Source organism: Notamacropus eugenii, chromosome 2, assembly GCF_028372415.1.
Source record: "Notamacropus eugenii isolate mMacEug1 chromosome 2, mMacEug1.pri_v2, whole genome shotgun sequence".
NCBI classification, from domain to species: Eukaryota; Metazoa; Chordata; class Mammalia; order Diprotodontia; family Macropodidae; genus Notamacropus; species Notamacropus eugenii.
This window is the reverse complement of record NC_092873.1, coordinates 268531149-268556749: the sequence shown is the minus strand read 5'-3', so window position 1 is coordinate 268556749 and position 25601 is coordinate 268531149. Positions and strand designations below refer to the sequence as shown.

The 25601-nt window shown below is 35.2% G+C and overlaps 2 protein-coding genes across 7 annotated transcripts in view; one reads left to right on the top strand and one right to left on the bottom strand.

The window, feature by feature from the left end:
• Window positions 1–7157, top strand: part of BCAR3 (BCAR3 adaptor protein, NSP family member) — a 166036-nt gene extending 158879 nt beyond the window's left edge. For all 3 annotated transcript variants that reach the window (XM_072644034.1, XM_072644036.1, XM_072644035.1), the window contains 3 exons: window positions 2351–2462; window positions 3570–3782; window positions 6493–7157. In XM_072644034.1, the coding sequence (XP_072500135.1) occupies window positions 2351–2462; window positions 3570–3782; window positions 6493–6671 (504 nt within the window). In that variant the 3' untranslated portion in view covers window positions 6672–7157. The remainder of the gene's footprint in view (window positions 1–2350; window positions 2463–3569; window positions 3783–6492) is intronic.
• Window positions 6051–25601, bottom strand: part of FNBP1L (formin binding protein 1 like) — a 128375-nt gene continuing 108824 nt past the window's right edge. Inside the window, exons 10-15 of one of the 4 annotated variants that reach the window (XM_072644037.1) lie at window positions 19690–19799; window positions 18111–18243; window positions 16847–16941; window positions 15326–15474; window positions 14095–14253; window positions 6051–6551 (exon numbers count right to left, since the gene is read on the bottom strand). In XM_072644037.1, coding sequence (XP_072500138.1) covers window positions 6526–6551; window positions 14095–14253; window positions 15326–15474; window positions 16847–16941; window positions 18111–18243; window positions 19690–19799 — 672 coding nt within the window. In that variant the 3' untranslated portion in view covers window positions 6051–6525. Of the gene's footprint in view, window positions 6552–10493; window positions 12759–13697; window positions 14254–15325; window positions 15475–16846; window positions 16942–18110; window positions 18244–19689; window positions 19800–22776; window positions 22792–25601 lie in introns of those variants that run through there. The other 3 variants (XM_072644039.1, XM_072644040.1, XM_072644038.1) reach the window with 3 other exon arrangements.

Here is a 25601-nt window from a genome sequence, read left to right as displayed (position 1 = left end):
CACAATGGGGCCTGGTAACTACATGTCTTAACCAAAATACATTACAGCTTCTAGAAAATCAACCAAAATGTATTTCCTTTTTTTTTTTTTTGTTTCATTTTTTTTTTGTATTATGTCCTCTCTGGATAACTTGGGTTGGTGGTGTGGTATGGCAAGAAGAGTATTGGAGTTCTGTGACCTTCTTCTGATCTCTGGAGGAAGCATTTCTTCTCTATGGAGTTTCCTGAAGTGTGAGATGAGGAAAGCCAGCATGCTATAGGGAAGAGAGCTGGCTTGGGACTTAAGAGTCAGAAAGATCTAAGTTTAAATTCTGCTGCTAACATGTACTAGTTAAGCAATTCTCTAAGACTATAAATTATCTAACAATTACTGAGCACAGCTGCACTGGTAGTGGGAGTTTCCTCACTAATGAAATCATAGATTTGGCCCCCTTCCTACCTGAGGGTGAAAAAAAAATAGGGAGCTGGCCTAGAAGTCCCTTATAACTCCAAATCTATGATCAATGTGATAATCACTACCTTTGTGACTTTCGGTAACCCACGTTTCTCCTGTTGTTCCCCCTTCCCTAAATTTTTTTTTAAACTGAGTCTGCCATCATATAATAAGATGATGTATAAACACATATAATTACATGTTAGGGATTCTGATCCTGGGAGTAATCAGAGGAGATTCAACAATCCAAGATAATAATGCAACAGATTTAGGGAGCATAGTCCTTGTTCTTTTCTGTGCTTTCCGGTTCCTACTGCTTTCCAATCTCCTTTGAGCCCCAGGCCTCAGACCACAGGGGCTGCACATGAAGGATGCCCCAACCTGTGGTCCCACTGTTTAATGATTCTTCTGCAGCTTCAGATTTTCTCATCTATAAAAGGATAGAGTTGAACTAAAAGACATCTCTTCTAGCTAGAAAGCCTGTGATCTTATCAAATTTATTTGGGTTAAATTTACATTGTTTGCATATATTCCTCCCTTGATCTCAATCTACGATGTATGAAGCACTTCCAGAATTACGTATCTAAAGAAAGTCTTCTAGGAGAGGGGAAAAAACCAACATGAGAAATACCCTACTGGGGCATACTCATCATCCATTTAACCCAATACTTTCCTGACTGATATTTGGGGGGGTTTTTGAGGTGTTTTATGTGTGTATTTGTGTGTGTGTGTGATTTTTTAAAAGAAAGGGCTGGGTTATTAACCCTCTATAGCATCAACCTTAAAATATTAGGGACTTACCAGACATCCCTAGTTTATTACTGAGGCAGGAAATACCCTAGCTCTGTAGAAGTGGCATGAACCTAGTTATACTTCCCTAAAGGTGGTGGCCTCATCGTCAGCACAAGAAGTTGGCAATAGCGTGACATGGATTTAACTCCTGAGTGGAAGGGGTTAGATTTTAAATGGTGAGGGTTGCTGGGCATAAAATGGACATACTTTAAAACCTGGGGATTCCAGATCAAAGTTGGCAAAGAACAACATTTATTCTGTCCTATCAACATTTATTCAATTTTGTGCTGGGTTCTGGAGACAGAAAAACAGAACAGTCCTTGCCTACTCAACCAGAGATATAATTACAAAGATATGTAAATATAACTGAGTATGAGCAGGGAACAGGCTCTGTAACAACTGAAAGCATCAGACACACACACCTATTCATGTATCTGGTTCCTTTGGAGTATGCACTTCTGGGTCAGAGCAGTGACAGATGGAAAGATATAAGACAGCAAGCAAGGAGGCAGAAATAAAAATTTAGGTGGAAAAGAGTGAATAACAAGTGGTTCAGAAGGGAGGATGTGAGCAGCAAGGGAAGAAAAGTGTAGAGGGTGGTATGAGAGAAATTAGCCTAGGCCACCATTGCCATCAGAGTGAAATGTCAGAAGTGTAGCACGTTGGTCTTTTCCCCCTTCCCCTTGGACAATGGGGTAGTGATAATGCCTCTGTCCTTGGTCCTGACCAGATCATATCTGGAACACTATGTTCAACTCTGGGCACGTTTTTTAAAAAGTATTGATTGATGCCTTCTGATTTTACATCATGGTTTCTAGGTATAGCTAATCTTCAAGTATTTGGAAGGCTGTAATGTGGGAAAGGGATTATATTTGTTTTGATTGGTCTCAGCTTAACTATGAGCAGTGAGTAGAAGGTGCAATTAAAGAAAATTTAGGCTTGATGACAGGAAATTAAAGGTAGTGAGTTCTCCCTCCCTGGAAGTCTTGAAGTAAAAAGAAATGTTTCATGAAGGAGCAGTTAAACTACCTAGGCCTACTTCAATTTGAGTGGGAACCTTAGGGTTTATTTCCAAATGATATCACCATGGCTTTCCCAAGAGTTACTGTGACATCTCTCCTCACAGATTACAAGGTTAGAACAGACGTGGACGGCATTACGACACCAATACACCCAGACTGCAATTCTCTATGAAAAGCAACTGAAACCTATCAGCAAAACTTTACACGAAGGCAAAGGTAAGCACAAAGCAACAAGTGCAGGCCATGCTGGGTTTTCTTTGAGTGAACAGTGTCACAGGCAAACACACACAGTGCATGAGAATTCGTAATTTCTAGCTTTCTCAGGGCATTCAGTTAAAAGCTTAACCAGAACTGGCAAAGGCTCATCCATAGATATTATTGATTTAGGGGGGAGGTTTTTAGTGGTTGAAACAACAACAAAAAAACCCCTCAAACAAATCCTGGCTGCTTTATCTACTACATACTCTCAGTGTTGAAAGGAACCCCAAAAGCCATATTTTTGTTGAACCTACACCTAAACAAGAATCTCCTTCTTACTTTGATTCTCCGTGAATCACCACCACTTTTGCTTTGTCAGAGGCAGCCAGGTAGCTCGGTGGATAGAGGGATGGTCTGCAATCAGGAAGACCTGAGAGCAAATCACACCTCAGACACTTAACAGCTATGTTACTAGGCAAGTCACTTAACCTCCTTTTGATTTATCTATAAAATGATCAGCCAGCTAGGTGGTGTGGTGGATAGAGCACCACTGCAGGAGTCAGGAGGACCCGAGTTTAATCTTACCTCAGACACCTGACACTCACTAGCTGTGTGACCTTGGGCAAGTCACTTAACCCCAATTGCCTCATCCTGGGTTATCTCCAGTCATCCTGATGACTATCTGGTTACTGGATTCAGATGGCTCTGGAGGAGAAGTGAGGCTGGTGACCTGCACAGCCCTCCCCCACTCAAAGCAAAGTCAAGTGCAAGTCATGTCATCATTTCTCTGATGACATGGTCTTCTTCAGCAATGAAGAATGAACACACCACACACATAAAATGGAGATCAAAATAGTATGTATCTCCCAGAGCTGTAAGATATTTGTGAAACACTTAACATAATGCCTGGCAAATGGTAGGCACTACATAAATGTTTATTCCTTTCCCTCCATCCAGCCTTTGCTTAAAGATCCCCTCACTTAGAGTGAACCTCTGACTTTCCTAGGCAGCCTTTTCCACTGCCACTGATCAGAACCTGCCCAAGATTCCAAGGTGCCTGTCTCACTTGTCTTGTTCCTTAGTCCTCTTGGAATGTATACCCACAGATTCCCATTTGTTTTCCAGAGACTGTGTGTGTTCCCCAAAACAAGGTAACAGTCCCGCTGCTTATGCCTCTGGTGACCTTGATGGAGCGGCAAGTCGTCACTTTTGAAGGCACAGATATGTGGGAAAAAAATGATCAAAGCTGTGAAATCATGCTGAGCCATCTAGAAACAGCCCGATTCATAGCCCAGGCTGCGGACATGTACCGAGCAAATGCGGAGAGAATCCTAGAAGGTAAGCAGACGTGTCTCTGAGCTATTGCCCTCATCACTTTATCATCACTGTTGATGATACAAAATAAAATCATGGCAAAGTGAGCGATCTTTGATGATCCCTCTGGTGAAGACAAAAGTAGACAAGGTGAAAGCATGAAAATTCAGTTTTTTTCATAGTTAGTGTCCACTTGAAAATGACATTTTCTCCCCCTATTTTTCTGAACACAGTAGCTTTACTGTAGAATAAAAGAAGAGGAGGTAAAATCTCTGAGAAGGGATTTGATCAATGAGGCAATGTAATGCAATGACCCCTGGGTTTCAGAATCCCTGGGTTCAAACCAAGGCTCTGCCACTTACTAGCCATATTATATGTAATTATAGGTGAATCATAATGGGATGAAAGGAATATATGTAACCAATTACATTGAAATAGTTATCAAATTATTTTTTAAAAAAAACTTTACGGATCCCCAGCTAAGAACTTTCGAAGTAGAAAGTCATTGATACCCCTTCCAACTCATCAGTACAATGGAAACACTACTTAGGCACAATCATAAGGTTGTTGTGGGAAAAGGGCTTTTATAAACTTTGGAATGCTTTGCAGTACTCATGATGGAAAATGCCATCCACATCCAGAGAAAGAAATGTGGAATCTGAATGCAGATTGAAGCATACTATTTTCCTCTTTTATTGTTTAGTTTTTTTCCCTTCTTTTGACTCCTATTCATTCTAATTCTTTTATACAACATGACTAATGTAAAAATGTCTAATAACTGTATATATGTAGAGCCTGTATCAGATTGCATGCCATCTGGGCAAGGGGTGGTGGAGAAAAAGTTAAACTATTGGAAGTGAACGCTGAAAACTAAAAATTAATTGATTAATAAAGAGAATGTTTTGCAGGAGTAAACTCATCATCTTAGGATTTAATTATGCTTGTAAAAAAATTCCTCTCTTTAGATTATAAACTAAGGAAATGTCTGATTAATAGATTTCAGTGAGTAACTAATCTTTTTTAAAAAAAGGACAGTAGTTTAAAAAAAAAAAAGTCATCTCCTCAGATACATGTGGCTCAGTCAGGCTTCCATTTTCTTCTTCCTCACTTTAGAATTTTTTAATTCATCAAAGGTTCATGGTTTAATTAGTGAGGCTACAAATCCTATTGCCCAAAAGAAGCCAATTCCTTTCACCTTAAAAGTAAAGGGATGTGGGATTGGGAAGGATCAGATGCCACTGTTCAAGAACTAGGCAAACAGCCTTGGAAGCAGGATAGTGGCACCCAGCTGGAGCACGTGGAAGTGAACACATTAAAGTGTGTTAGTAATTGTGTGGCATAAGAATATAGACCAGATTTAGGAAAAGACCTTAATTAGAAGTTATCTGATGCAAACCCTGATTTCATCAGTTGGGGAAAATGAGGTCCAAAAAAGGAAGTGACTTTCTCATAGTTACACAAGTAGTAAGTAGTGGCTCTGAACTCATCTTCTGAATCCAAAGGCAATGCTCTTTCCAATTCACCAAACTGTTTTTAAATATAAAATATCTTAGGGTGGCTGAATACCTTTCTCCAACTTAATGCAAAATATTCAGGGAACACAGGTCTCTAGAGCTTAACAGTATGGAGCACCCCACCAAGTAGCATTTAAGGAGAGGTTGGATCACTATGTCAGGTATGTGACAAATGGACAAAAAGGAAGAAATTGTTACTAGGCTTCTTCCAACTCTGAGACTGTTATCCAACTGGAGAGAGAAAACTTATAGTACAGCCAAGAACTCCAACATTAAGTAATGTATCTATAAAGCTCAAGTCCCTGGTATGGTTACCAAGGTGGGTCTCCATGACCTTTTCCAAGAGAATTTTTTTCCTCCCCTCCCTGCTAGGCAGAACATCTCTCTCTACCATTCTCTTTTATCTTTGCTTCATCTCATGTTGTGTATTCCTCACCTTTTCTAACATGCTGACCTGATGTGGGACCATGTTCCATCTAGCTAGCCTCTACTTCTCCTGAACTGTTTGGAACCCTTCTCTTCCCCTATATATATATCCTGTTTAACCAACTCTGTTTCACAGAGGGAAAGTTTTCAAATGTTTTATCTCAAAACTACCCTGACTTTTCAGGAAAGTGTCTCAAGGATCCCATGTTAATTCTGATCAGTGCACTGAAGTCATAAATGCCACGCTTATTAAACTGGCAGAGCCAAGAGATAGTTAACACACAGAATCCAGAAAGATCTAGACTAGAATCTAATGGGATGAAAAGAATACGTTAATATGTACAACTATATATTAAAATAATTATCAAATTATTTTTAATAACAAGTTTATGGATCCCCAGATAAGAACTTTTGGACTAGACGTTGATATCCCTTCCAACTCTGCGATTCTGTGGTTCAATTCATTTTGACCATCTTGAATATTTTTTCCCCTTTCAGTAAGTAATAAAAGTCCATTAACCAACCTTGGTATCATTTTGCAAAATACCCATCATGAGCTTTCTTTGGAACATGTTAAATATTCCTCAGCTCTTACTACATGTTTAGCCTGCGAAATTTTGCCCATCTATCTTTAGATGGATCAGGAACAGTGACCGCTCTTTTTCAATCTTGACAGTTCAAAAAACTTTTAAAGTGGAACTTTTTTTTTATCATTTCACATAAGCATGTTTTCAGTTTTTGCTCTACAGTATGAGTTCAGGTGTCATATCACTCTTTTCTTTTTCTCTTAACAGGTTTTCAGGCAGATGAAGAGATGAATGAAATCTTCAAGACTGAATTTCAGATGAGATTGCTATGGGGAAGCAAAGGAGCACAAGTCAATCAAACTGAGAGATATGAGAAATTCAACCAGATTTTAACTGCACTGTCACGAAAATTAGAACCTCCTCCTATTAAGCATGCAGAGCTCTGAAAAGTCTTCAGACCATAAGATATTATTTCAACTTTATCTAATTTCCTCTTTGGGAAAGTTTATCATTTGATAAAATAATTAAGTACAAATGTGACAATATAGAAACCTTTAGCATACACAGGATATTTGAGAATTTAAATTGCACAGTGCACGTTTATTTATGAGTTGTTAAAATTACTACTGATTTTTAAAGGAATCATAATTTATTAATGTAACTGTTGCTAATGATTTGTTAGTCAACTGTAAGAAAATACCTTGTGGGACAGGGTTAGTTGATCTCATTTGATCAGATTTAACTCTTAAAAATAACAGCATCTGACCACTCCCAGTAATTTCAATTCCCACAGGATAATGTAGCAGAAGTGTAAATAGGAGAGTAGGTTAAGAACAGCATGAAACATTTCAGAAGGTATCAGTTGTATGATATTCTTTAAATGAATATGAAAACTGTAAATAGTCATGAATAAAAATATATCTTTATGTGGACATCCAGTCTCTTATTATCAAAATTAAATTATTCATGGTGGTAATAAAATACATTTGATTTAGTTGGTCAAGGAACAGTTTTTTTTAAATGCTGTTAAATTGTATTCTTGTTTATTGCTGTAGAAGCATATCTTTTTCTTCATATTCAGTGACCCTCACCTGGGTTTAAGTACATTTTTGCTTAGTGTATGTATTTGAATATATATATATCTGTATGTGTATATATGTACAGTAAAATCATCTTTAGAGGAGCCCTGGTTCTTAAGATATTTCCTTCCATTGTATACAGGAGTACCTCCCCCACCCCAGACAGACACCCTATTTAAATACTACAAAAGTATAAGGCAGATGGGCTTGAATGGCAAGGAAGACAGGGAAGGTCCTAGGAAGTCAAACTGCTGGGAGCTATGGTATGATCATTTTATTTCTTGGCTCATTCAAAAGTGGGCGGCCAACTTCTCCAAACCAGTTCCACTAGAGTGCTGCCTTCCCCTTCTGGAAAGGAAACGGACACAAGCATTTGTGAAGTGATTATTACGTCTCAGATATTGTGCTAAGTACTGGGAAGGCAAATACAAGCAAAAAAGCAATCCCTGACCTCCTATCCTAATGGTGAAAACAATACACAGAATACACCAAGAAAACCAGTGGAGGGCCCAGGAAGGAGGCAGGAACAGGGCCAGGAGGTAAAGTAAAGGGGCAGACCTGGATGCCTTCCCAGAATAGAGGGTGGTATGCAACAGCTCAACTATCCAACCCCTCCTGAGTTAAATGATCCCAATACTATAGTGTAAGATAACAGAGCTTAGCATCATATTGTATATTATATATAACCTGGCTGAGTAGGGTCAGATACTGGGTAGTATAGTACAGTCCAAGTACAGGAAAGTAATAGTATATATAGTAAAGAACCACCTAACATAGCACTGTATAGTGTAGCATTTATTAAGCCAGTATGATAAATAATATAGAACATTGCTTTGTCATTTATTACGGCAGCCATCATAAATGGAGTGGAGCTGGGTGGAGTGATATCACCACACTGGCTATTATGATGGTGGATGCCACATTACAGTATAGTAGTACAGACTTGTCTAATCTACACTATACTTGCAGTATAAGAACAGCATGTTCTATTATTCTCTAGTATAGTATAAACTAGACAATATAGTATAGTCTTTAAGCATGATTTATGTGCGTATATTCTATATACGTACATATACAGAAACACTAAGTATACTACACTATACAATATATATAGCACATACAATATATATAGTCTCTGCCATAATATAAACTAATCCACAATGTATAGCATATAGTACACACACATACAGAAACCAAGGGAAACATTTAAATATGAAAAACAAACAGGTATATAAGAGAGGACAGCATCCAAAGAGAAAATGGAAGGATAGATATTTTTCAGGTCAGAAAGGGGAAAGATGTTCTCCAGTCACCACACAGGCTTGGCGCCTTGGAGAGTATGCAGTGACCCAGCTCCATGCTGATCTGCCCATGAAGTCTGGGCATGTCCTGCTTTGGCTGAGAGACAGGGCCAGGTACTTTCAGTACCACATTACAGAAGCAACACAGTCAGTGTTATCTTGAAGTAACCCTTCTATCCCTAGGAGAAATCTAGTATATTTTTCTCCACTGGCTCTGCCTGTGGGAACTTAGCAATATACTTAGCACACTGGTGCTGAGGTGCACTGTGAGTCAAAAGGATGTGCCTCACATCCACAGAGATGAATGACTGTACCATAGAGACCAGAGAATAGCATAGCATAGGTACAGTGCAGTACTACAGAATATAGGATAAGGATATAGTTTAATATAGGGATATAGTTTAACTTCAATATCATTCAGAAAAGATGTGATTATACTTTGCTATGCTAGGCTATACATAATCTTATACACAAATATGGCAAATCTTATGAAGTGATTTTCCCCAGTTGCCTAGATTAGGAAAGTGAAACACATGATGGTTACAAATTCAGAATAAAAAACAAAGCCACATGGTCCTATATACTTGCATCTCATTTCTGTAGCTGAGAGATGCTTTCCGATTGCAGAAGATCTATAAAACCTCTGAAGTTATGCTACGGTCAGAGAAATGTGCTATATAAAGGAGGAAGGAGATGGTTATAAACAAAAGTCAAAATTGTTCCCTCAAGACTAAGCCTAAAATCATAGGCCGACCTATTGTTAGGTATATCAGGAGAAAACTCCTTTAGCTCTGTTTGATTTTAGGTCAAAGTCATAAATAACCTTTTTGGAACAACCAATCATGCAACCGAGTTCCACACAACATAATTCACAGGGTATCACAGCCAGGCTCAGAATCAACCAGGAGGTAGGTTTTCCTATTGCCGAAAGAAAGAAATACAAGCTGCTTCGTTTGCCTCAATATGCTGAGTTTTTAAATTATGAAAAACAGCTTGAAATCTAATATGTATTCTTTATTCTATCTTTGGTACATCTTTTACAAATCAACTTGAAAGAACTCCTCATCAATCCAAAGTATTTCTTTTTATCTTCTCCTTATCACCTTCCCGTTACTCTCACTGGTATTGTTTTCCTGTGAATAATCCATTTCATTTTTGATCCATCCCAACACACATGAACCATATCCTCATTGAGAAGCTCTAGACAAGAGATCATGCCTATTACCAAAGCACAGTTTATGTATTTGACTATATTGAATTGTAGAATACCTTCCTTCCATGATTCCTTCAGAGTATGAGCAGCAGAGCAGAAAATACCTACTAGGAACTGAGATGGTGCAATCAGACTTGGATACTGGACTTTATGTGCCAGCAAGATGACCACAGGGTTGTTTTGATGGTGCATAAGGGAGCAATCTGAGAACCAAAGCATCTTAAGAGTTCCATTTTCAGAAAGTTCTTTCTTTGGGGTAAACTTGAGGAAAAAAACTAAAAAGGGGGTGGACCCCCCTCCACTCCTCTCCTTATTTGGGATTCTTACCTGTGATTTCAAATCAATAGTACGGGGGAAAAAAATACCAAATATTCGACTTAGAAGACTTGGTTAAAGGATCACAGCGTGATTATAGATCTAGAAGTGGACCTGAACATAAATTAAGACTTAGTTTAACCCACTCATTTACAGATAAGAAAGTTGTATTCCAAAGTGAAGTAAACCCGAGAGGTGAGCTCTGAACACAGGTCTTCTGAATACAGTCAGTGGTCATGTACCCTACTGCCTCCTATACCTGAACATCAAGTCAATTCTGAACACTTCCCTAAACCATTCATTCATGTAGGACACTTATGGTTTATAGAGGAAAAAGAGACATCACACTGTACACCTGACTGACCATGAAAAGATTGTTTATTCCATGAAAATATTCTCAACAGAGAACACTATTTTAAACAAAGCATTTACCATTAAGTAATCAACATGTGCACAAAAGGAGTAAAAATCACTGAAAAAATCGAAGATTTAAGACAATTCACATGTTCCAATTTTCAGAATGATTTTAACTAGCTGTGCAAGTACAAATGTCTTTCCTATACGTAATAACCCATATACAGGTTGCACTATCCCACATGAAAGGACTTGTCCCCAAAGGAAGCAAATCCTGCTTCTAGAAAAACAAACAGTAGCTTGAAAAGAACAGTTAGTCCTTACAAGAAGTCCTAAACTTTGACCTGTTGGCTGCTAGCCAGGCAAACACAAGAACTCCAGGCCTCATACAAAAGACAAACAGCCAGATTACATTTCCTTCCCACTGCTAACCTTTAAAATGAAAAAAAAAAAAAAAGCACTAAATTTTAAAAACTACATTGTGTAGTCTGTCAGTATTGAGTAATGTCACATAATATAAATAACCCTGTATACAATATCCAAAATCTAAACTTGATAGTTTCATAGCCCCAAAGGTAATACACGGTCAGGTGTGTAATAGTGGCAAATTCATTTTAATAAAGGAATCAACTTCCACACAAAAATCACTCAGCTCTAATTTTACTGGTAGTACAAGTCAAATAACACTGGAAATAAAAGTCTCTTAAAAGGAGTCACAAGGCTTCTAAAATATTGCTTAAAATCCAATGAAACACAGACCATTTCACATTCTCTTTCTTCCTCAAACAGCAAAGAACTGAGTTAATGAAGCATGAGTGGTACAAGTATTTCCCTTCCCCTACCTCACTATTACTCTAGTAAATCAGGTATATGATGTAAGTCATTAACAGAATCACAAATGGGAGGCAAGACAATATAAGCAATAGGGGCACTGCAGACAACTATTTACACATATAAACATATTGAAATAGCCATTTTACAAGTAAAAGTGCACATAAATCATTACAAAGTTCCACTCAAATTTAAACTGGTTCAAAATGAAAGCATCACTTGAGAACAGACTATCATTATAGTAATTAAGTGGTAGCTTCATTACCCCAAATTAAGACAATTGGGGGAAAGGGGATTCCATACGAATTCCATTAAAAACACTTAGTAAAGTAAAATGGACAGATACATGTCTTTAGTTCTGATGCACCATCAGATGTAGAAGCGCTCTAGAAGACACCTACCACAGCTCCTTCTGCAGCTGCAGCAGCACTGGGGAGAGTTAAAGGAGGTCATACCAAGCCAATACATAAAGCCCTTTGTGGGATACTGTAGTGGTAGTGTTGGCAATCAACAGATTTAGGCACTCTAGTTTAAGGCAGTATTTGAATGGCAAGCAGCTGACTTTTGAAAAGAGTCATTTGTCTTGCGATGGTGAGTATCTTCTGTGTTACTTTGCCAGGATTTCAGTGCTCATTATAGGTTCTCAGAATGAGGTGTTGGAGATGTATCACATTTCAAAGAGTTCTTTTGACTGTTGTAGGCTAGAGCAGAGATGTTTTCTTTTTCTAATCACCAAAAATACTTAGGGTCCATAGACCACTTCTCTTCATAATGCCAAAACTGGAAATATGATGAGGATGGTTGCAATGAATGGGAACATTATGGCAGCATACATGAACACTGGGATGAAAACATTAGTGCTGGAGAGGCTTCACAAAACAGTGGTTTTCATTACAAATGTAAAACAAAACACAAGCACTGAAAACAAAAGGTTATAAAGACATGCCTGACACAAATCTAGTCCAATCAATCTAGACATGCAACAGGATGTTAGGCGAGCCTGGAGGCGGAACAGGCAGACACTGACAAACAGCATGGGTCTAATAAACAGCCAATTAAAACAGGGCCTGCATGAAGACAGTTCTACTGGGACAACTGTAACGAGTGAAACAAATGGGAAATCATCAATGCAATTTTTCTGACTAACAAAGAGGGTGAAACAAATGGGAAAAGGTGAATAAGGTGGTTTTGGCCTTTTTCTAATAGAGAATTCTGAAGCAGAATTGTGAGGATTTTGTAATATCATGATTTTTTAAAAAACAATGCATGGAAATGAGGTTAGTGAAAAATAATAATGTATGCCTGCATGCACTCATGCAATTTGCTTTTTTCTCTCTTTCTCTTTAAGCCTGCCAACTCTACTACCCTCCCCTCCCAGAGCAGCTGCATGTAACCTCCTTCCACATCTCGCCCATTTTCTCAGAAACCCTCTTCAGGAACCTGCAGTCCAGGAGGAAAAAGAAAAGAACATAATTACTGAAGACCTTTGGAAAGACAGAGGGAGGTGTTCAGTTTAGTGCTGTCCCAAACGTCCCCTAGCAAGTCCCGCAGCCGGAAGTCCTTTGTGAGTTTCGCTCCACGTGGACTATGGCACGGTCCCTTTCCCAGCTGTCTTACTCCATTCTCTCTGCAAAGAGCTAACTCCATCCAAAGAGCCTTCCTTACTGATGAAAAGCAGAAGGAACTGGTGTTTCTGATAAATATCTGTTTGACCTGAACTGAAAAAAATGTGCTTTCTTACTCATAAGGGATGCCTTATTCAGGGACCATAAATGTTTATTTACTGTGATTAAGCCAGGAATCCAGTCACCAGAGCATTGTTTTCAGGTTTTTGTCATTGTTTAGCTTTTAAAATAAACTACTAACTACATTTGCTTTTGAAAAATTCCAATTCCAACTTACTTCATGAAACCTGTGTCTTACTACTTATGGGCTTTTTTTTTAATCTATGAAAAGAAACACTCTCCAAAAAGTATTTTCAAGATGAGCAATGCAAAGATAAGATGAATTTAGAAATATATACATTACTGAAAATTACTAGAAACTCTGAATTCCTGGTCAGGAAACAGACAATCTACAAACACACAAAGTGACTAGGTCAAATTACTTTGCAAAACTGTAAAGATACTACCCTTGTAGGCAAATATGTTTTTTTCTTTGAAACAACACATTTTCATCTTTAGAAGACTAAATGCTGCAAAGTATTTAAAAAACAAAGGGGAAAATGAGCATTTTTCTTTGGCAATATTCATCAGTTATTAGTGAACTTTCTGGGAACTGTCACTGTTAACTTACATTGCTAAAAAGAGAGTATTACTAGTTTTATAAGTTTGCTTTTTAGAATTCCCAGGTAGTCTTATCTTCTCATAGCTATTTTATCTTATCTGTTTTCTGAAGCAAGGAGAATAAAAAGCTTTAAATCTACAGCACCTTTTCAATGGATAAGATGCTATGACTTATTAAGCAGAAAACAACAAATCTTTCAAGTGGATTGATGCAGAACATAAGGCCAACGACAGTCATTAAATTCCAATGAATTTTGATCAAATTAGAAAATAAACATTAAAAAAACCATTTTCCTTCCACAATATTCACAACTCTTAATTAAGCATTAAGCCTGAGCTAAGCTCACATGGTGAACAATAAACCTTAGATGCCCTTTATGAAATGTTTCCTAACATTTTTCATCCCATTGCATGTATATGTAGAGTTCTCTTTCCTGGAGAACGTATGGTATGAAGCTGCTTGGTTAAAGTTTAGATATAAGTTACTGCACCTTTACTGTTTTTCTCTAGAGTCACATCTATGTAAGATGTTGGCACATAGCCTTCTTCTCCATTCTGCCTCCGGGCTCTTGTCCATCCATCTCCTTTGTCCTCTTCTATAATGTAGAGGACTTCACCTTCTTTCATCGCCAGAGTACCTTCATTGTGCCCTAAGACAAAAGTTGTTGGAACTTAGGTATGATTTATGCTAAATGATCACTGTGATTAATATCTGCTAATTATGAATAACCCTCAATATAAAAAAATGTAAATGTTTGTGAAACTGATAGCAAAGATCTCTCTCTCTCTCTCTCTCTCTTTTTTTTTTTTTTTTTTACAAATTCTATTTTTCCACTTTTGAGTCAAATTGTTGAGGGATTGTATCAGGATGGTGAATGATATCTGAAAAAAGTAGTTAGTGAGAAAGGAAGAAGAGTTAAGGAAAATTGCAGAAGGGACAGCCAGATAAATGAAGGTATAAATGCTGATGCTGGCAGCAGGAATATCTGTGACAAGGCAGCTGGCTTGCTATTACCCCAATGACTTGGCTAGTTCCTCCACCCCCTAACCATTCCTACCTGCTACCTGATGACTGAAAGCAGATAATGTTCTTGCTGCTGTTGTTACTACTATAGTCAGCATAGGTCGTTACTAGAAACAAAGAGGACCTAAACATTTTCTAAGTTTTAAAGTAGTGAAGACTAAAATCCCCTTGAAACTTTACATTAGAGCAAGATTTGAACTTGGTGGGCTCCGTTTCTGGCTCTCAAGCTGAAAACAAGGAGGGGGAAAATGGTCTGAAGCCACTGCCCCAACCCTTCCTTCCTGATCCTTGGTAGCATTTTCTCCTAACGAACAAGGAGGGATAAGGGTGAGGCAGCAGCTTCCAGTTATGCCATTTCTCCCAGTCTGGGAGCAAAGATGTAAAGGAAATCAGAAAACGAGGAATGGGGTCAGCAAACAATCTGTGAAGAATTAGTTTGGCTTTACAAATGACCTGAAGCTGACCACAAACTCCGGTTCCACGTTGTCCTGAAAACCAACAAACTTCACGTTTGTTATATTCCATCCTATATGAAAGGGGAAAAAAATACTCACTATCTATAAAACAAATAATTAAAAAGTCATGGCAGTGAAATTACAATGCTCTGGTAATTTAGTAAATGATGCACCTAACTGTACAAGTTGATTAAACCCCAAATGACCAATTTTATCAAATATAATACATCAAATCAATCATACCATCAAAAGGATAAATAGCTTTACAATGTCCAATAGCTGGTAAGGGATCATCATCTTCAAATTCATCATCAAACTCATTAGGATGACCATGCTGCTGTGGTGGTCCTCGGACTTCCTGGTTTGCATCATCTGTATAACTTCCTTCAGGGCTTTAAGACAAATGAAAAGAAATCTTATCAAGTCTCTCATACATAGACTAGTTTTCCAGAAAATCAACTTCAGGGATCTCCCCAAGATCATCATATTGTGTTAAATACTAATCTCAAGCTTTCCAAGGAAAATTTATTTTCTCAAAAAATATAGTACACAAATTACTCAATATAGAAGGTTTCACTGGAACCTCCCAGATAGAAACAAATAAAGAGGTTTTAAACTTGGGTCTGTGAACTTTTTTTAAAAATGTATTTTGATAAATATATTTTAATATAGTTTGGTTCCATTTTTATCCTGTGTATCTTATTTTATGCATTTAAAAAATATTCTGAGAAGGGATCCAAAGGCTTCATTGGAAGGGGTCAACGACACAATAGAAGTTTAAGGACTTCTGGATTTGAAGGAAAATGCAACAATAATCAATTCATCATTATTTATGTTAATGGAAGAACAGTATGGTGTGAATAATTCAAATTAGCAGACATTTTTTAAAGAGTTTTTGACTTTTAAATGCATTACTATGATGTTCTAAAAAGGTTTAAATTTCCAATCATATTTTGGCAAAGATTCATGCCAATTCAGCCTTCAATTAGGCCAAAATCCACAGATTAGATACATACCAATCAACATTATGGTAGGCCTAAGAGATAGATTTTTACTTGGCCTGGGGATTCTTACAATTTTGTAGTTTTCCTGGTGTAACACACAAGAACAAAAGGAAATCCATTTGCAGGTTCTCTCCTGCCTCTCCTTCATATTAACAATCATAGTTTGATTACTTTGAGGGAAAAGTACCCCCCCCCGCAAAAGCTTGAAAATTTGTTTAGTCTCATGACATGCTAGAAACTGTGGAACCACAGTAATATCCCTACTAGACATTCTAATTCCCACTCAACTTCACAGAATCACACCAAGACCGCTCTTCTATTATTTGCTCCTTGATTTTAATACCTGGAGATAAGAAGACCACGTACAGGGATCCCACAACCCCAAATCTGACAAGAATTGTTCCTTCTCCACACTGAGAATATTGACAGTCATTTCATCAACTAGTATGTCATAGGATAAATTCTACTAAGGCCATTTAAAACAAATTCAGTTTTCTGTCTTATCAATTCTAAAGGTCAAAATTCCCCTAAATTTATTTTACTTTACAAAGAAGAACTGTCTTCATAACAAACTTGCAGAAGACAAGAGTACTCTGAATGCCATTTATTTGAAAAGCTAAGATAGGAAACTAAGAAAAAAGCTAAGAAACTCAGGAAACAAATCCCAGATGAATTTACTAGGAATTCTGGGGAAAAGAAAGAGGGAGAAAAGGTTTAATGCCTAAAAAAAAAAAAATCTAAGTTTAAATAAAACAATGACCTTTCTCTTCCTTGTGTTACCAGATGATTTATGTCACTGCTGTGTCTTCGGTCTCCTCTCCCACCTGTTTTACCTTCAACTTCAGAAAGCCAGGCCTTCAGAGGAAAATAAAACAAAACAAAGGAAATGAACAAGCATCATGGAAAAAATAAACCTCGATACATAAACAGGCTTTTAAACTATAAAAGCTTAAATGTACCTAAGTTACTTCTTAGTTACTCAATTTTAGGAGAAAAGAATATTATTTGCAGTCCTATGTTTCATTAGTGTAGGGAACTTCTGGTTCTGGAAACTCACCACTGCAGACTGGTTTTGTCTCTAATAAATTATAATTTTAAAGGATTGTGTGGAACATTGAAAAAGTGAAGGGACTTTAGCACAAAGAGACAGTCTGGGTAAAAGACAAGACTTTGAACCCATTTTCTGTGTTCTAAGGACAATTCTTTATCCTCAAAGTCACAGTGCCTCTCACATCAAACATCTTGAATAATAACACCAATTCATATTTACATAAGGCTTTACAACTTCATAAAAGACTATGACATGATACTTCACTGAATCATCAAAAACAATGCTGTGATAAGAGGCAATGGGATTATAAATGCCTATGTCACATGGTCAATTTGAGGGTTAAATCATGTACTATGCATGATTTGATGTAAATCTTAAAAGACTGTATCAACACCATCTGTTTTACAGATGGGAAGACTAAGGGGTCAGAGAAGTTCAGTGATTTATTTAAGGATTATTCTAAATCTGACGTCCTTTCTACTCATGGGGAAATTTAAAAACCACACAACACATCCATGCATTTATACATTTAAAATATTAATCAACCTCAAGTAGAGGTAGGCTGGTGGTGAAGTGGAAGGAGAACTGGACCTCAAGTAAGGAAGACCACAGTTCAAAACCAGCCTCAGACATGTTAGCTGTGCGACCTCAGGCAAGTCACTGAGGCTGTCTCAGTTTCCTCATCTGTATAAATGGGAAAGATAACAACACCCACCTTCCAGGATTATTATGAGGATCAAATGACATATTTAAAAACCACTTATCATTGTGCTTGACACATATACAGTAGGTGCTATGTAAATGTTAACTCCTATCATTATTATCAGAACAATTTGGTTCTTTCAATGATTATTATAACAAAACTTTATTAATTATACACATTTTCAAATGATTTTAAAAATATAAAAAATATACAGTGAATACTCTGTCATACAGCAATTTATACTTTATAAAAACAGCATAGGAGATTCACCTCATTCTTATGTATTTCCATACGTAATCGGTCAATATTATTCATTGTCTCAGCTAGTTTGGGTTGCAAACTGCATGGATCCCCCATTTGTGGATTTTTCTCATACACGTCTTTCATTTTGTTAAGGGCATCTCTGCAACACAGATGAAAATTAATTTAGTTACAGATACAATAACTTTCACATTTTCAAAGGTTTCCAGTCTATAAAAACAAATCAACTAGGTATACATTCTATTTTGCACCTTTCGATTTACATATGACATGATCACAAGCATAATCATAAATCAAATATTTAATTTTCTCATTAAAGTTTATCCCATATAAAATGAATTATAAAGCTAGGCTGTCATTTTGTTAAATTTTTTTGAAGATATGAAACATGAAACAAGGAGGAATTAATTTTTTAATGCAAATATGTATAAACTGATTTAACGGAATCAAAGATGAAAAATAAATGACACTCTATTCCTTAAGTCTCTTCTAGGCTAAATGGTCCATATGTGTCTTCAAAAAGAAACTATAAATTATTTTAAATTTTATAATCATCTTCATAAATTTCTTAATAATTAGTTTATGACACTGTTGCGTGTTGATTTCTAGTTTTTATTTAGGAGTAAAAATAAGAGTCCTGGTGCATAATCAAATTAGGAATATAGTTTTAATTTTTTTTCAGGTGGTATTCATAAATGATACATCATTTTATTATTGAATTTATTAACCTATGCCCTGAATTTTTGTGACTTTTCTGGTGAATTTTCAGACAAATTTAATTTTACCAAATATTCTATAATTTTCTAGTGAACATTTGTTTCTTGATTCAAAAGAAAATCCTCTAACAGACCATTTTCAAAGATGGCTTTTATTTAGTTAGCCTGTAATATTTAACTTTTATCTACAGGCTTCATTCCACCGAGTTGATATTACCTCTAAAGATCAAGAATTATTCCCTAAAGAAAATCTTCTTATATACTAGCATAAAACTATAAATATTAAACTGACATTTATACCTATTTTCCTTTGTTTAAACTCAGCACAAATCGGTCACAGTTTGTCTCTTTATAATATCTTTTTTTTTCATTTTAAAAATAAAAAGAAAAAAGGAATTTGAGGGAACAACAAAAGGTTTATGAGAAGTCACCTTGTATCTTATCCTCAACCTTTCTATTACAAACATAATTATATACTCAGATTACCTAAGACCTTTATATTTATGCACTAAAGTTAAGCCTATTGTTTTAATGAATCTATTCTTTAAAGTGGATCATTTTTTTCCAGTTAATCTGGAAAAAAATTGAGATATATTATGGGACTAATAATAAATGTTAAACTCTATTCAAAGAGATTACTTATTACTTTTTTTTTAACCATGACATGGCCAGCCTCCTAAACTGATAATTTTAACAGTACAACTGTTTAATTTATTACCAAGTTTGAGGGGATGTTCTGTTCCCAAAATAATTACATTCAAGAAACTACTGATTAAAAAAGAGGCAATGATAATTTCTCATGTCACATCTAAAGACATTCATTCAAAACAGATTCTGAAAGTAACAATATTGCACAATTTAACAAAAAATACTTTTGGTCTGATTCTTTTTGTAGTTCTCTGTTAAGTTCATCAATCCGCTGCTGCAGTTTTTTACGTCTCTGTTCTGGGGGGAGATGACTGAAATCTTCTAATGCTGGACCCTGAAATGAAGAAACTTTGTCATTACTAAACACATTTTCTGGAGAATTCACCTGACTCTAAGCATACTTGCAGTTACCAAAACACTTCAGTCTGATACCAGGAGAAGAAGTATTTCTTTTAAAACGCACATTAATTAAAAAAAAAATACAGGACAAAAAAACTTATAAGACAAGATTTGGAACAAATTAATCTAATGCAACAAAGCAGAAAATAACTTTTTTATATTTAAGCTTACTAGGAACACACATACTGAGAAAAAAATTGATCATTTTTTTTTGATCTTAGAATAGAAAAGTAGCAGATGAGCAAACTTGGAATGACAAGCCATTTTTAGTCTATACAAGGTAACTTCAAGACTAGATTGCATTAAAGTGACTGAACCTTATTACATCATCAACAACAAAATAGAAACATGACATTTTTCATCTACAAAAAGATTTGTTTATAGTTTAATCACATTTCCATGTTTTAAACCCAATGCCATACTGACTTAAGTAAAAATGTCAAAAATAGCAATAGAGTAAATAGTAATGCAGTGAATTACTTGTTTAAATGTATTCAGTCTTGTCTGACTCTTCCTGACCCCATCTGTGGTTTCCTTGGCAAAGACACTGGAGTGGTTTTCCGTTTCCTTTCCAGCTCATCTTTTAGATGAGGAAAACGAGGCAAACAGGATCAAATTACTTGCTCAGGGTCACACAGCCTCTTTGAGGCCATATCTGAACTCACGTACATGAGTCTTCCCTCACTCCAGCCCCAGCACTCTATCCACCCCTAGCTGTCCAGGAAATTACTTACCTTGCGCTAAAAACTCAAGTTATTCAATATATGAAACATTTTAATACCTGCATAGTTTGTAGACAGGCAGATCTACCTATTTCTTACAATCAAAGAAGATCTAATAATAGCCAAATTAAAAATATAACTGCCTATTTAAGTGAGAAGCAAGTAAAAACTACTGCTATGTCCAATACTCCTTTGGGCAATAACAATAATAAATGAAAGCCTCATGAGAGTAGCAATCATGTATTACCTAAATTTTTTCTTTCTCCCGGCAGTATTCTTCACCAAACTAATCCTTAACAAATATTCTCCTTTTATTATGTAGTGTGACCAAATAAAATACCTAATTTGCTTAACCAACACAAATCTAACCCAAAAGTAAGAATGATGTTAAGGATTTTTTTTTTAAGTATAAGAAAGAAAAAGACAAAGTAAGAGGGAAGGGAATATTGGCAATGACATTTAAGGAGTTGTATAAAATTATAAAATTCAGGTAAAGTTATCAGTCTAAGTAAAATATGTCTATTCTTACTATGACTTTCAGTTATATTAAAAATACAACAAACTGATATAATTGTGAAATTCCTATTTCTATTTTTTCATCATTATTCAACTAAAAGATTTCATATCACTTATTTTTCAAATGTTGATAGCTCTTACTGATTTACATAACCCTTCTTATGACTCATATTTTCAAAATGGTGACTGAACAATTAATGGACTAGTTTTGTAAATGCTATTGGAATATAAATGCACATTTGGACATACTGCACATGTGTCAATTATATACATATTAAGTGATCCAATGTGTGCCAGCTCTACAACACATGCTATGTTGCATCTGTCTCTGCAAAATAAAAGCATAGACTCTGATGATGAGCTTTAACCCATTTTGGTTTCCTAATTAATGCAAAATGAAACTATTCCAAAAGGCATTCAAACATTTTCTCAGTGGCCTCAATGTAGCTTCGTAGAAGAACTGAATATAAAAGACCCTACCTCTATATTTAACTTATTGATACCATATCATATGTTATCATATAACAGGAATACTTGTAAAAGGATATATCTACTCAAAGCACTGACTAATGTAAATGAATGTAGGAGCTCCTCACATGAGTTTACTTTTTAAATCTAGCACTTAATGATCAGTGTCAACTGTCGTACTAATTTTAGGCTCAAGTTTTGAAAAACAATGGTGGTGGCTGCTCTCCAAGGTAACCCCTTTCAACATCTTATATCATTTTTAAACTGGAGAAATTATATATTATTTTTCTTACCACATTTCATTTATTTCCTATAGGTATATCATTCAAATTTTCACTGTCTCCTTAGCAAATTTTATTTCCAAACCCACACTTTAGGAAACTTTTTTCCTAATCTCTTTCATTGACCATTATCATCAACTCTGTTTACACTCTTGTTGCAGGCAAAGTAATGGAAGTCATTTGAAACATTTAACCATCTCCCCTGGTCCAGGGAGGCTTCCAGAAAGGGTAAAACAAGTCTGAAAGTATGGTTTATTCCTAAATCTGGTGATTTGACTTTCAAATAATTTCTGAGTCATATTCATAGTATAGCTCTACTATTTTGTCCTGAGTAGATGTCTATATTTATCTATAAGAAGAGGCATTCTAAAGTAAAATATAAATAATTCCAGTCTGTCTTCCATTCAAATAATAAACTAGCATAAATTTTTCAAAATGAAATTGAGTAGAAACAATTTTTCTTAGAAAATCTGATTCTTGAAATGTATGGATTTTAAATCAAATATGTGAATATTTTGTGATTCAGAAAAATTAGATGAAAATAGCTTTTTGTTTATTTCTGCTAGCTTTTCTTTTTCATAAAACTTGGGAAAGATGTTCACAATGTGAATATTTATAAGTATAATCATAATTTCGTTTTCTTCTCCAATTGGACATGAAATCCACCCAACACTATTAAAGCAAATTAAGTAATCAATTAATTCAGGCTTAGAGTTAGTATTCCATTCTTAAAACTCTAGCATTGAGTGTTAAGTGAGGGACACCAGGTTACATGGAATGTAGATTAAATCATAAAAATAAAAAACAAATACAAGTTGACAACGTGGGATGTACTTTACAACTAATTTTGAATTATTCAAATATAAACAGCTTTAAGAGATTACTTTATAGTAATACAGTATATAGATCAGCTCATAAGGCTTACCATCTTCACCGACCACTGAACAGTTCAATTGAAAATAGAAAGAAATGGCATATTATTCACATGCAACCATAATATAAAACGTAATAACCTAGAGATGTATATTTTCCACAAATTTAAAATTATACACTGTTTTATGATCTGAACAAATCTGCCAGAAAAACAATTTCAAGCACATTTTTGGAAAATAAGTCACTGACAACAGAAGCACATATAAAATGATAACGGGCAGATATTTTGTGATTTTAACTAATTAAAATTCAAGATTAAAGAAAATGTGTTCAAATTAATCTAATGGTAATTGCTCATTTTCTGTAAAAAATTCTTAAAATGAACCAAGAATGATACATATAGATATTTTAAGATATGCAGAGATAACACTAAGGTATTAATAGAGATCATAAAAATGCCCACCAAATGCAGATTTTTACAATGTTAATAACCAGAGGCAGCAAAATCAAATTTCAGCTTACAAAGTTCACAAATGAGATTAATTTTTACATTTAATATATAATATGGAAAAAAATATACAAGCAATATACAACTGAGGGAATGTTTAACATTTCTCCTATTTTTTTCTTGCAAAACTATGCCTCCTTATTTTTAGGACTTTTAAAAATAAATTCATGTTTTATTCATGACTGATAAATTTGAACAACATAATTTTCCTATTTTAGAAAATAAAATTACTTTGAAAAAGATTAAATGGAACAGATTCTGACTCTATGTTTGTTTCCCAAAGTAGAGCTGCCACCTTTATGAAAAATTTTAAAAATGTATTTAGAATGTCCATATAGTATATGTGTTTTTGTATTAAATACAAACAGATTAATTAATAAGTGGTAGGCTAAATTGTTACTCTGTGTACTAAAGGTATCTTGACTGGGACCTTTGTCATGCATTAGATAGAGATTTTTATGAAGTAAATTATCTTCATATCTGTTAGTGTTCTTTATTCAAATTTATTGACAGAAAATTTTACTTTGCACTGATTTAATTTTCTAAATCCTAAATTTAGAAGAAAAAGAAATGAAATATTAATCTTTGGATGAATTTTAACAAGTATCTGACAAAAATATCTACCCATTTATCTATGATACGTTGATTAAATGTGTAAATGTTTTATGATTATGACAAAGGGATGACATTTGCTATCATGGTCTTTCAAATAAATCTAGTTAAAATACTTAGAATAGTTTTTACACTGCTAGAGATGGGAGTGAACAAATACAAGTCTGTTTGTAATGGCATTGCTGGTAATAATTCATGGGGATGCATGAAGCATGGCTAAAATAATGTATTTCAATTTTCATGGTCTTCTTAAAATATTTTTAGAATAAAATCACATTTAAGATAAGAAAACAAAACATGCAATGTATCTGAAATTTATTACCTTATATGACAATTTTGGGCAAAGATTTCTTTTTAAATTAAATCAAAGTTCACACATAGATGATATTTAAAAATGGCTGCAAAATGAATAAACAAATAACTTCTGCACATTAGCTCTGTGATGGTTATTATGTTATCCTTTAGAAGAAAATATATGAAAACAGAAAGTTACTACATATTAAATAGATTGTGTTTCAGGGATCTAGTTGTAGCAAATACATGTGCACTAGATTAGAGTCACTGATTTTGAAATATATAAATGTTTTACAACAAAACAGAATAATACTTAGTATAAAACTATGATGTTTCTACACTTTCTACTTGCTATTGTGGTCACTCACTGCATTAAAAAAAGAAACAACGGAAATAGAGGAAAGTGATCAACAAAGATTTTCTACCCAAAATCAGATTTTTTAAACTGTGTAAGACAAAGTCTGAGAAATCTCTTATGGATGTCTATAAAAATCACAAGATACAGACACCACTTCACTCATCAAACACTGGTTCAATTAGAACAAAAAGAGCACTTCTTGAACAGCAAATGAGGTAGGTTCATGACCAAACAAAATCAGACAATATTTGGAATACATCTCAATACTCACATAAAAAAGTACCGCAGTCCGTGATCAGAAAAACGCTGATATGACTCAACATGGTAGGTTCTCATTCTCAATTATAGTATGTATGAAATAAATGTCAACTAAATAATATTACTCGTAACAACAACTTAGACAACTTAAAAATACATATTTTAGAAGAGTATGATTCAGGTCTAACTCTGATATTGTTAATCTGAACACTTGTATGATAGAGTTAATAAGACTAATAAAGTTCAATTCTTTCTCTCAGCCTACTTGATTTAAAAATAGAAAAGAACACAATTTCTACAAATTAATCTCTTGATACTAAAACAAATACAATAAGTGTCACAACCTGATATTGTGCATAATTACAGGAGGCAGCTTGGTTTGAAGTCAGGAAGCCAAGGAATGAAACCCTAATTTTACAAGCTGTGTGACCCTAGACAAGTTATGTGTTTCAGGCAACTCCATCTACAAACACATAACCAGATTTTGATCTACTGCTATGGAAGTAGTTAGCACTTCAAGAGCTTCCCCTGTCTCAGACAAAATCACAGATTTAATTGTCAAGTAGAAAAACCTAAGTCAAATGTTTGTTTGGCTCTAAGGTGATAAACCAATAGCAAGGAATTTGGACAGAGAACAACATGGTTTTCTAAAAAGCTAGGTCTCCATTAAATCAGCAAGACATTTTCAAATAAATGAATTACTAAGCAAGCAAATGGAGTTTCCAAATTTATAACTCTAAAATTTTACTCCTGTTAAAAAAAAAAAGGTAAAGAGGTCACAACCTCGGGCTCATCTTGCCCAGGCTTAGACAATTTCAAATTCTTAAACAACATCTTCCTTCATACA